Genomic DNA, 11,870 nt, shown 5'->3' with positions numbered 1-11,870 from the left:
TAAACTGTCTGTCACTGCCTGAGAACTTACTAATGCACATGATCCAGGTCTTCTATTGAAGAAACTTCACTTTTACAAAAAGCAGGAACAACATTTAAGCCATAGCCCTCAGCATTATTCTTTTCACACTTTCCTGCACACTGAAGCAAACTTTTACTTTTATAACCTTCCCAAATGATCCTGTTCTGTGACTAAATTGATTGGCCAATGGTTCTGCTGAGGCAAACTGAAGTAGTGTGAAAAAAAAAGAAAAAGAAAAAAGATTGTTTTTGGCAAGGAATGACCCTGTGCGTTCATTTGTAATGTTTTTATTGGGTTACTCGTAAAATATGGGCGGGTATTTTTCAAGAAAAAAAAATAATCCAAGTGAAATCTGGAGGGATTATTTGAATTTAAATAAATAAAATGAAAATGAAAACACATCTCTTCCCTCTGGATGCTTTTGAGCAGCTGCACAATTCATATTGGTCAGGGCACATTATGAAAAAGAAGAGGCCACTGTAATTTAATTTAATAACAAAAGTAGCAATGGCTACAAAATTTTCCAGAATTGATTCTCATTTTTACAAAATTAGATCATTTAGGAGAAAAACCTATAGACTTGCCAATGTTAGATAATTCACTGTGATTTACAGTAAATGGTTCCAATTATCCTATGGCTTAGAATACGGACAGGTTTTGTTTTTTCCTTTTAACATTTTCTAGCTTCAATCTCTGATCGTTTTGTCAGGTATACAGAAAGAACTGCTACTGATTTTTTTTTTCCCTATTCCCTTTATATGTATTTTATGGTGTTGCAACTCCTTAGTTCAGTAAATTAACTCCTTAAAGAAACTCCTCTTCTATAAATTAAATTGACTGACCTTCTGTGATATATTTCACTGAGAGAGGTTTTCTAATTGCTCAGTGATTTTCACATACCTTTTTAGGTTTATCTCTACTTTATCAACATGTTAAAACTAGACATGCTATTTCAGCACCCACCAGCAACTCCAGATGTGATACAACTTCTTTCCTCCCTGTTATTTCTCAGTTTATACATCTGAGTTTGCAGGAAAGTTAGGGGGGTTTTGGCCACAGCACTATCTTGGCAGCTGGTAATTCACCAACATTTTTCCTTTTCATTTTGTGCTTCCCAGGATAAAGTCTCATGTCAGTGAGCCTCCAGTCGTTGCTTTTAAATTAATGAGCTCATCGCTGACCTTATTGAAATGCATGTTTGCTTGCCCCAGCTGCAAAATGATCAGGTCACCCTGTACCAGTGCCCTCTCCATATCATTATTTACCCATCCCTCAGGCCTTGTGTCATCTGTGAGGTTTATCAACAATGCTCTGCTTTCTTCCAGGCCCTCTATAAAGACGGTAAGTATTTTGGAGTCTAGAATAAACCCCAGTCAGACCCCAAAATACATCCTTGCAGACAGTTACATTATGAGGTGTTGGTGAGACAGTTCCTTGGTCTGGAAAGGTGGGGTGTATAGACAGAGGTTTCTTTAGTATAATATTACTTCTAGTACTTTTTTTTAAATTAAAAAATCTTTTTTTGCACCAAGTCAGAGAAGTTTCTTCTATCACCGCTTTCACCTTTGCCATTCTAACTTCTTACATTGCTTCAAAAACGCTTCCTCGCTGTTCTGATGGAGGAGTTGGTTGGGATAATTCCCCAGAAGGTCCTCAGTGGCATGAAAACCTGGGATATTTCTGTTTTATTCTGAGTATTTGTTTGCTAGTTTGGTGGTTTGTAAAATCAGAACTGGGTGGGGTGATCTCTCGTCCAGGGGAGTTGTTAAACACTTTTAAGAGTCCTCTTGCAATTCGAGTGGGTTCATGTACCAGGGAAATGTCCAGTTTGGGGCGTGGAACCAGTGTTGACAAATTTTTGCAATTTTTAATGAATTTCTTTTTTTTTTTCCTTTACTTGGTGTTTTCCCAAGTCCTTCCTTTTTTTACAAGCACTCAAGCAAAATAGAAATAAATAGAAAGGAGGCTGTAGCCAGGTGGGGGTCGACCTCTTCTCCCAGGTAACTAGCGACAGAACAAGAAGACATAGCCCCAGGCTGCACCTGAAGAGGTTTACGACGGACACGAGGAGGAATTTCTCCACAGAAGAGGGGCTGGATGTGGGAATGGGCTGCCGGGCGCGGTGGTGGAGCCGCCGCCCGGCACCTCCGGAAGGGGGCGGCAGAACTACATGGCCCAGGGTGCCCCGCGCGGGCGGGCGTGGCGGGCGGAAGCGGGGCCGGGCTGGGCCGGGCCGGGGGTGCGAGGCGGAGGCGGCGGCGGCGGCCGGTGGGTTCTGGGAGCGGGGCTGTTCCTGGCGGTGGGACGGGGCAGAGGGGTCGGGGATCGGGGCGCTTCCCTCGCGTTGGCTGCCAGCCGGCGGCTGCCGCCCCCCCGCGCGGGGCTGTCGCCTGTGAGGCCCGAGCCCCCGGGGGTGGTCGCGCCCAGTGGAGGTGCCCGGCCAGCCCGGCCCTGCGCTGGGCTGGCCCTGGTGCAGCAGGTGGTGAAAAACCCTAGAGCTTTTCGAGTCATTTTTCCCTCCCCTTCATATTTTTTTCCTTAATGAATAGCACTGAGAGGTGTCCGTTAAGTAATTTCGGAGTTAAGTAATTGTCTCCAAACAATTCGGTTTGCTCTCTGCTTCTAGATCACTTGTTGTGAGCTGGTGGTGTGGAAGGAGCTGAATGAATGGCACAGTCGGGGCAGAGGGGAAGTTTGCGTTTCGTGCTCTCTGCTGGCCACAGGTTACAACCAACGCTTTGCCTCTGAAGCCACCTGGAATCATTGGAGCTGCGTGTCCTGAGGGACTCCTGAGGACCGCCGAAGGTAAAAAAGTGTTTGGTAACAATCTTTCCTAACCTTCCGTTGCCCATATGAAAAGGATGATCCTGTTCGGTGCTGTTGCCAGCCCTCTCACCGTATTTACACCTTCTTGTAGGCCTTCTCCCTAATCCCTTTTCCTAAAGAGCAGTCAGATTGCAAGCATGTTTCCCGAGAGAATGCCAGTGGACGCAGCCTCCCTCTTTGGCGATGTCACGTAACAGGAGATTTTTAAATGTGGTGGCCCACTGTTGGCTGAAAGGAGTGACCACAGTAACAAGATAAAAATCTTCATGTTTTTGTATTCCCTTCTGCCATGGTACAGTAACTTCTTACAAAAGCTGTCCATTCTTCAGTCTTAAGTTGATTTTTTGCCAGAATACTTGTTTTTGTTCTGTTCCATATTTTTTCTCTTTCAGCTCTACTGACTTGCCCCCTTTGTTCCCCCCCCCCCGAAGTGCGTGCATCCAGTCATTCCTTTGAATGTTGCTGCCGGTTTGGCCTTTGCCTTCTCTTTGTGAGGTGGACTTTTACAATTTTTACGTCTTGCTTCTGTAATAGTTACGATATCATGTGAAGCACTTCTGCCTGTTTACAACTGCCTTATGTTGTCTTAGATTCGTTGTATAGCTTAGTTGCAGCCGTGACTTGTTTGAAATAGCCTCTGCTGTTAGAGTAAAATGTGCTGGCAGCGCTATATGAACAAACCTTCTGTAAAACAATGAAGGGTCTTGCTGACAGCCTGTAAAGACAAAATATTTTTATTTGTAATCAATCTTAATGTCTTTATAATTCATGTCATCTTTGGCAGTAATGTTATTTTTTCGTAAGTAAGTTTATTCTAAAGCACCACCTACACATTGTTCTGTACAGAACCTTTTGCAAAGTGTGGCATAATCCTGTGAACGTGCAGTGTCCTTCTTCATGGTCTTCTCTGGTAACTGTTTCTTACTGACTGTGTTTGCGACTGCCATTGAGCTCTGCCTGGGGCTGGGCAGGGGGTTCTGCCTTTTAAAAGGACACTTCGTTTAAGTGGGATTGTGTCTGCTGTACATGAAGATGCACTGGATATACACAGTGAATGGGCAGGGTAGTCAAGTCTACTACATAGACTGTGGCAGGAAAAACTAGTTCAAAATTTGCCTGAAGTGTTTGGAGTTCTTAATCTTTTCTGTAAGCAGTTGAAATGTTAGGCAGAAACATTGAGGGGACCTTTGTTGTAAGGAATTGGGGGTGTGCTCATGCCTTTGCACTGTCTTGTCCATACTGAAAATCTGCATGTGTTTTTTGGGACGCATGCCACACGAAACCACCCACTAGATTTTGGGGTCTGTAGCCCCATTAGCTGCTCTCTGCCTGGGCCTGGAGTTACATTACAGGGATTGAACGTCAGTAGATTGCCACATCCCTTTTAGCAAGTGAATAATGAACACTGGGCAGTGCTTTAATTTACTGTTTGGTGATTAACCCTTCATTTTGCTTATGATCTGTTCTTGGTTGCCAACTGGCATCGGCTCTGCCAAGTCCACAGTATGCCAGCACAGAGGAGACTGGTCAGAAGGATGTGGTCGTGCTTTAATGGTGGTCTGATAGGGGCATTTCCAGCAGCAGTGTTCTGCACCTGGCAGCAGGGATTTGTATCTGAAAGTAAGATTTTTGAGTCAGTTCTTTTCTTTCTGTATGTTAGGCACAAAGTTGATAGGGCTTTGTTATTATAAGCATTTATTGAGCATTTGTTATTATAAGCATTTGTATGGAGAGGCAGTGACAGCAGATCAGTGGCCCAGTAATGTCCTGTTTACGTTCTTTTTTGTTAGACGCCACTCTGAGGATGGAGCTTGTAGGTTCTTGTGATCCTTCCACCCAGAGAGAGCACTTTGTAAAGAGAGGAGTCTGTTGCAGAGGGTTCCTCTTGCAGTGAATGTGACTGCAATAGAGTGGAAAATCCAGACCAGCCTGCTCTCCAGCCTGTTCTGCTGCTTGCTGTGAGAGTGGGTTCCTGGAGAATCTGCTCAGCTCTGAGCTCGGCTGGGCAGGAGCTTCGGCCCTGGAGGTGCCACATGCCCTGTTTGCTTCGTGAGATGTTTGTGAAGGGGAGGAGATCCCTCAGTAAATTCAGTGGTGGGTGACTGGTGAGGCCAGATCTATGCAGCAATGCGCTCTCTCCCTGTCCTGCTTATCCCACACCCTGTGTTCCTTGAGCTAGATGCTGGGATATCAGAAGAGAATGGAAGTACGTAACCAAGAATTAAACACTGCACAGAGAATTTGCTTCCAAGTCTGGTCTTGATTGTGTGTTTTCTGGATAAATAAGCCTGGATACGATGTGTTCTCCCTCTCAGTATTTAAGTTAGCTTATAAAAGTTCACAGCTTGTGGATTATTATTTAAGTGCAGTTGTGGTATGCAAACTTTGCAGTATTTTAAATGGGTGCTTCTTGTCAGTTCACCAAAAATCAGTTCTATTCGTGCTTGTTGCTAAGGATGCAGTTCAAAGATGGATATTACAAAGAGTGTGCCTCATTTAATATGCAAATGAAGCATAGGGAATGATATGGGTACACATAATTTCTCCTTGTTAGCCAGTTTCAGATAAATAGAGGAGCAGATGGAAGGAAAAAGGAAAAGAATGGTATTGTTAACAGCAAACACTGATGCCTTTGAAACTCCCTGTTTTAATTTGCACCTCGTTTCTTAGTTCAGAATTTCTTACTGGCAGGTCTGACTTGAGGACTGGCGTCTTTCCTTGAGAATGTTGAGTTTTAAGGCACTTGCTGTTTCCACTTGCGGTTCAGTCACTTGAAAAGAAACTAGACCAAAATATTTTGATCAAAGTATGTGGGAGAAGGGAGGTAGAGCAAGCAATGGATAAGAGCTGATTAGATAGTAGCTCCTGCCACCGGCCTAGCTGCCGAGTTAGCTTCCATTGATTTGTTTTGTTTTTTTTCCCTTCTGGCTAGTGCATCAAGCCTGATTCATAGTAATCCATAAATTTAATCAAGCACAGGAACTGCATGAGAACAACAGGCATCTGAGAGGAGTCGTCTGGTGCATTGCATTATCTGCAAAACATTTCATGTGTTACCAATCACTTGCTCATTAAAGTCACAATATTGTCATAAGTGTGTGGTATTTGTATTTTCCCATGCCTCCTTTCACCCTGAATCCATGCCATTTGTGAACACAGCCCTGCAAAGGAGGGCATAAATGACCCCTGATAGAAGGAGGCAGAGCAAAGTCCTTGTGGGAGCATATGGAGGCCTTTCAGTTTTATCACCTTATTCCCATGGAGCAGGGCACGCTCCTGCATTGCTGTAGTTCTTCAGAAATATCACAGTATGTATTGTGGCATTAGTGCACCATTTACCATAACTTCGAATCTGTCTTTCAGTTCTTCCTTCATGTTCTGTCTCTAGTGCCTAGATGCATTTCTCTGCTTCCCTAAAGGCATTCCAGTGCCTTGGCATGGCTGGCTTTAGTGAACAGTCTGGAAGAGCTTTTTTGGCATGCCTGTGGTTCTTATCTTTGCTGTAAACACAAGCTGTGAAAGCCGTATGGGGTGGCAGGCTAAAAATAACTTCTACCCTTGGTAATCGCCTAAGGAAAGATAAGTCTTCTGCCTGGACGCTGTGGATGGATTCTCTGACGTTCCTTACAATCAGGATCACAAATGGCAGCGAGCTGTGCCATCTGCTTTGGGGATGGAGTTGGTGTTGCTCTGTCAGTTGCTCTTTCAGAGAGAGCCACTAGTGCAGTGTGGCTTGGAGAGCACACTCTCTGGGATATTATCCATACTTTGAACTTGCAGATCCGATGTGTGCTGGACGATACTGTGGATTTGCTCAGTGTTCTTTGATTCCAGCATGTTGGAAGAGGAAGACATGGGTATCCTGACAGGACATTGCATAAAAGAGGGATGATGCGATGAGTTTGACCTTGCTAAGATAACTTTATATGTGCCATCAGAAGAGTTACTCACTTGTCACTCTCTTCCCGTGCCGCAGGAAGGGCGCCATGATGGATAACCGGTTTGCCACAGCACTGGTGATCGCCTGTGTGCTCAGCCTCATCTCCACCATCTACATGGCAGCTTCCATTGGCACCGACTTCTGGTACGAATACCACACCCTGTCCCCAGCTGAGAATGTTAGTGAAGCTGGTAGAAGCATCTGGGAGGAGTTTTTCAGCAAAGATGCAGATGAGAAGACCTACACAGATGCGCTCTTCCGGTGCAACGGCACGGTTGGACTGTGGCGGAGGTGCATCACTGTACCCAAAAACTCTCACTGGTACAGCCCACCAGGTATCTCCAGAGCAATTAACACTTCCCTAGCTTGCCTGGGGTGGTATGTGCTAACTTCCTCAGAACCTATTTGTGCCACTTTATTCCTCCAGAAGGCTAGCTTATGTTTTGTTTGTTTGTTTGTTTAATAAAGACAGTCCAGATTTTTAAAGGAGCAACAGGCAAAATGGTCTGTGGCTGTCGCTACTGCAGATTCTGGATTTGACACATCATACTTGATCTAAATTTAGTCTTACACAGCTTGATTTTTATTTTGCATCAGCTGTCCAGCTTAGGATACAGTTACAGCTGCTGTACCAGTCACTGTCTTTTTAGGACAGATCCTGGGATCCAGCAGTGGAATGAAGATACCACTTTGTCAAGGAGGAACTCACTCCTTTTAGCTAGTCATTCACTTTGTTTGCGTGTTCACAAATATCCTACCATTGCATCAGCACATTTTGGATATGAGTGGATACGGACTGAAATACTAGTAATATTGTTCACAATGGTTGGGGGAAAATAGGTGTGGTAAACAATTATTTTAATTGCTTCAAAGTAGATTTTGTATACTTATTGTGTGCGTGTGAAACCCTTCATTTTGAACCCTCTTAAAAATGTACCTTCAACAACATTTTCTAAAGAAAAAACGTGAAATTCTTTTTTTTTTTTCCTCTCATGAAAATACTTATTTTGGAAGACATTTAAACAAGCTTTGCTCAATAGTATTCTCAAAGCAAAATCTAACTGAGACGTAAAAAGGGAGAAACTTAGTGTAAATAAGTAAATATTTCCTGTTCTTTAAATAGTTCTTTCTATCCTATTTTTGAATTAAATGTTTAGTATGAGACTATATTCTGCACATGGAGATAAGCACAGCTTATTTAAGGGACTCTGAGCACAAGAATATGTGGCAGCATAGTTGAGCATCATATGCCACATTTCTTTCCCAATCTGTCAAGCATGGAACAGTTTTGTGGGTAACCCAGGTAAGCCTGAAGATGCTGCATGTTTGAATGCTAACTACATCATAGTAAGGCATCTACAGATCTGTTTTGAGACATAATTTTTTTCTCTCAATAGAACTGTTCAAGAGCTTCCCAGCTCAAATGATTGGGAAAGGAGGATTTGAAAGGTAGGGGGAGAGGGAAGGGAAGACACCTAATAGTAACTTTTTCTTTTTTTCCTCCCAGAAAACGACATGACTACAAACTGCATCAGTTTTTCCCTCTCTGATCAGTTTATGGAAAAGTACATTGAGCCTGGAAATCACAATAGTGGCACAGATTTGAATCGGACTTGTAAGTGTCTTTCACTCCTGGCAGATAAACAAGTAGAATAAAAAAAAAAAGATGCTTCTCAAATACAGTCACTAGTAAGGAAAGCTGCTGTGTCTTGCTCTGCATTTATTTTTACAGTAGCACAGGCAGTAGATCAAAGTTTGAAAGGAAAACGTAGATGTGTTAGCAAAGGCTTTGCCCATGAATGCAGTACAGGAATTTGGGAGTTAACAAATTAAGTTATTTCTACTTCAGTGGAGCCTTTGGTCCTTTTTAGCTATGAATGTAGAATATCTCGTGAAGAAGCAGCAGCATGGGTAGAAGGCAATGTAAGACGGTGGGAGAAGATCAGTTTCTAGCACATCTTCAGCAAACTTGTCTTGTGTGTTTCTTTCAGATCTCTGGCGACTGCAGTTTCTCCTGCCCTTTGTCAGCATCGGCCTCATGTGCTTTGGGGCTCTGATTGGGCTCTGTGCCTGTGCCTGTCGCAGCCTTTACCCAGCCATTGCCACTGGAGTCCTGCATTTCCTAGCAGGTAGTTGTCCTGCCATCCTCCTCCCAAGGCTCACTGTGCCCACCAGAGCACTGCAGGGAGTGAGCTCATTGTGCTTTGCCGCTTCCTTCCCCAGGGCTTTGTACGCTGGGCCTTGTTGGCTGCTACGTAGCTGGGATTGAGCTGCTCCACAAGAAGCTGCCTCTGCCTGATGACGTGAGGGGTGAATTTAGCTGGTCCTTCTGCCTCGCCTGTGTGTCGGCACCTTTGCAGTTCATGGCAGCTGCTCTTTTCATCTGGGCAGCTCGCACCAACAGGAAGGAGTTCACCCTCTTGAAAGCGTACCGGGTAGCATAAGTGCTGCTGCCGCACTTTGGGGTTTCCATGTTAGAGCCTCCTCTCCTCCCAACCTGTACTACTTTTTTCTTTTAGTCAGAATTTTATCGTGTACTGCATGCTTCTTGCCAGTGGAGACAATTTAGCCTGTGGGCCCTGAAGACAAAGACCTCTGGGCTAAATTACCAGACTCTGCCAGAAGTCTGCAGAACTTGAACAGGTTTTTTAATTGGGTTTTTTTAAGAATTGCTATTATTTTTTAAGCTTCATTGGTTGTTGACAATTCCCCTTAGTTAGGTGTACATGCCCCTTCCTAATTTTATTACCCTGTCAGCCTGGAGGAAATAGAAGTGGTGTTGTGGGGTGAAAGAGAGATAGGAAAGGGTGCAGGTAGGCAAGAATGGCCACTTCAGTGCACAAGTAATAAATAATCAGGAGCTGTCTGCTGTGTGACCCAAGCAGGCAGTACCTACAAGGGAGCACCCAAGAGACATGGGGGAACTCAGAAACCTCCGTTACGGAAATACTGTAGCTAAGTCAGTCTGTAGCTTAGCTCTGGGTCTCCTCACTGGTTTGCTACATCTTGTGGCGTCTGCCAAAACTGATGGAGGCAGAGCAGCCAGCTGTGGGAGTGCCTGCACAGCACACCCCCCTGAGTGCGGGCTCTGCACTTGCTTCTGCCAAGGAGTGGGATAAGACGACCCTTGTGGAGCTCTGTGCTGCTCTAGCTACACTGCTTCCAGGACCCAGGCTAGTTTGGTATCTGCACTACATGTGATTGTGCACTCTAATCTTAACTTGTGGTGCTTTTGCTTGCTGTGAAATAAGGCTTTCTTCTCTCCTGTTGAAAATGACCTCCTCACAAGTTTTTTTGGTTTTAATTTGGTTTAGTGTATGTGTGTATATGTACATATATAAACTTAACTTTTTTTAAATCTCACCTGTTTGTCCTATATAACACACATCAGGTTTTTTTTAAAAGGTGCTGCTCTTTTCCTATCTTGCCCAAAACCTAATGTTTAAATGAAATAATAAAAACTAAAAAACCAGAGATTTTCAGCGTTGCGTGAATCTAATGGGAAGGTAGGGAATGATCTAAAATGAATTTTGCCTGGGGAAAGTAAAGCCAATGTGTAGATAACTCTCTGTTTTAAGAGAAATGTCACCAGAAACAAAGATATTAGATTTGGGCTTCTATTAATTTTAAATTTTCTTCTCCTCATCACTGGGGGGCACAACACCCCATAAATTCTAATTAGTTCACAACTGCACATATTTATTCTAAATTACTGCAACTCTAGCCAGACTGGGTGACATGTCATATCGAGAAAACAATGTTCCAAGACTAAACTGTTTAATTCTGAGGCCTTAACTCCTCGTTTCCTTACTCCATGCTTAATATAAGAAGTATGTGTTAGGAGAAATAAATCCTGACAAAAAGAGTAAGTCTGTTATGGCAAGGATTCTGTGAGACACTTTGATGACAGTGACACAGATACAGGCACTTTTATCTCATGGCTGTTTTTCTGTTTTGTTTTATGCCTTTTTTCTTTTTTTCGCAGTAAATGTTTCTACTCAGGCTGTGTTTGCTGGGTCAGCAAACAGCCCTTGTCATGATTTCTTTGAAGATCAGGTATATCTGCTTGTATCTTTTTTTTTTTCCTGAAGTGTGTGATAGGAATCAACCTACTTCTTTTGTTATCATCATTGGAATCTTTACAAAGTAAAACAAGGATGACGATGAAAACAAAGATAACTGAAAAAGCAGTGGCAGGCCATTCAAGATAATCGTCTTTATCCTGGTTTGGAGCAATTTTTCACTTTTCCTCCTTAAGCAGCTTCTTTCCCTCTCTGCAATGTCTGAGCCAGGTGTAACATTGTGAGAGGGGATGTGATACTTTTGTGCTGTAACTGAGAGTAAATGAAAACCTGTGCTGCTGATCTGTACTGATATGATGCTTTTTCAGTGTAATTATCTCTGATTTAGATAAGGCCTAACTGCTCGTTTTCCTCATGTGCCAGAATTACTAGGGCACGCAAACCTCAGCTTGGGTCAAAGGGACTGGAGTTGTTATTCTGCAGATGGAGAGGAAACACTGCTGATGTTTTTATCTAATACGGTTTGTGGGGGTTTGTCTTTTTTTCAGGAGCTGGCAGAATAATCGTATTGTGTGATTTTGATCTGAGCAATGGAAATCCTGTGCCCTCGTTCTTTCTTCTTGTATCAGATGCTTATTTTTCTGAATTGTAAATCTCAGTTTTCAAATGTTAACTTTCTTGTTTCCAAAAGAAGGATTACTATGGGGAGAAAAGGGAATGTTAGAGATGCTGTCAATCCTTTCTTGATCATTTTAAGTATCAGCAAAACCAAGATTGCCTGCTTGTGTCTGTGCCTAAGATAAATGTTTCTGTTTCTTTCTGCCCAGAAATGAAGAGGCTTTAATTGAGCCTTAGTTTGGACCATTTTAACTAAAAAGAGGGTCACCTTTCAGGTCTGGTGTTTTTTTTTCTGTTTCACTCTTGTGTAAAGATTTCTTCATCAGAGTGGATCTTGGTGAGAGGCACATTTCACCTAGATAGGAGGCTGGTCTGTTTTCTGGGATGGTGGATCTGTGTATCACTATTTTCCTTTGTACCCATGTGCTTTGCTCAAGGTGTAA

General features: G+C 43.3%; 1 protein-coding gene across 1 annotated transcript; it reads left to right on the top strand.

Annotated features, from left to right (window-relative positions):
* Positions 1-2,232: 2,232 nt before the first annotated feature.
* Positions 2,233-10,261, top strand: CLDND1 (claudin domain containing 1). Its single transcript, XM_017834023.1, has 6 exons — positions 2,233-2,289; positions 2,648-2,826; positions 6,824-7,122; positions 8,295-8,402; positions 8,779-8,916; positions 9,011-10,261. Exons 3-6 carry the CDS (start codon positions 6,834-6,836, stop codon positions 9,229-9,231), a joined length of 756 nt encoding a protein of 251 aa, XP_017689512.1. The 5' UTR covers positions 2,233-2,289; positions 2,648-2,826; positions 6,824-6,833; the 3' UTR covers positions 9,232-10,261.
* Positions 10,262-11,870: the final 1,609 nt, after the last annotated feature.

The sequence above is a fragment of the Lepidothrix coronata genome, unplaced genomic scaffold, assembly GCF_001604755.1.
Source record: "Lepidothrix coronata isolate B3197 unplaced genomic scaffold, Lepidothrix_coronata-1.0 Scaffold226, whole genome shotgun sequence".
Classification (NCBI taxonomy): Eukaryota; Metazoa; Chordata; class Aves; order Passeriformes; family Pipridae; genus Lepidothrix; species Lepidothrix coronata.
This window is presented reverse-complemented; position numbering and strand designations above follow the sequence as displayed.

Excerpts from the sequence above, each read along its gene's own strand:
- CLDND1 (XM_017834023.1), top strand. The coding sequence starts at position 6,834 with ATGATGGATAACCGGTTTGCCACAGCACTGGTGATCGCCTGTGTGCTC. Across the intron at positions 8,403-8,778 it reads CACAGATTTGAATCGGACTT|ATCTCTGGCGACTGCAGTTT; the intron begins GTAAGTGTCTTT and ends TGTTTCTTTCAG. Across the intron at positions 8,917-9,010 it reads AGTCCTGCATTTCCTAGCAG|GGCTTTGTACGCTGGGCCTT; the intron begins GTAGTTGTCCTG and ends TTCCTTCCCCAG.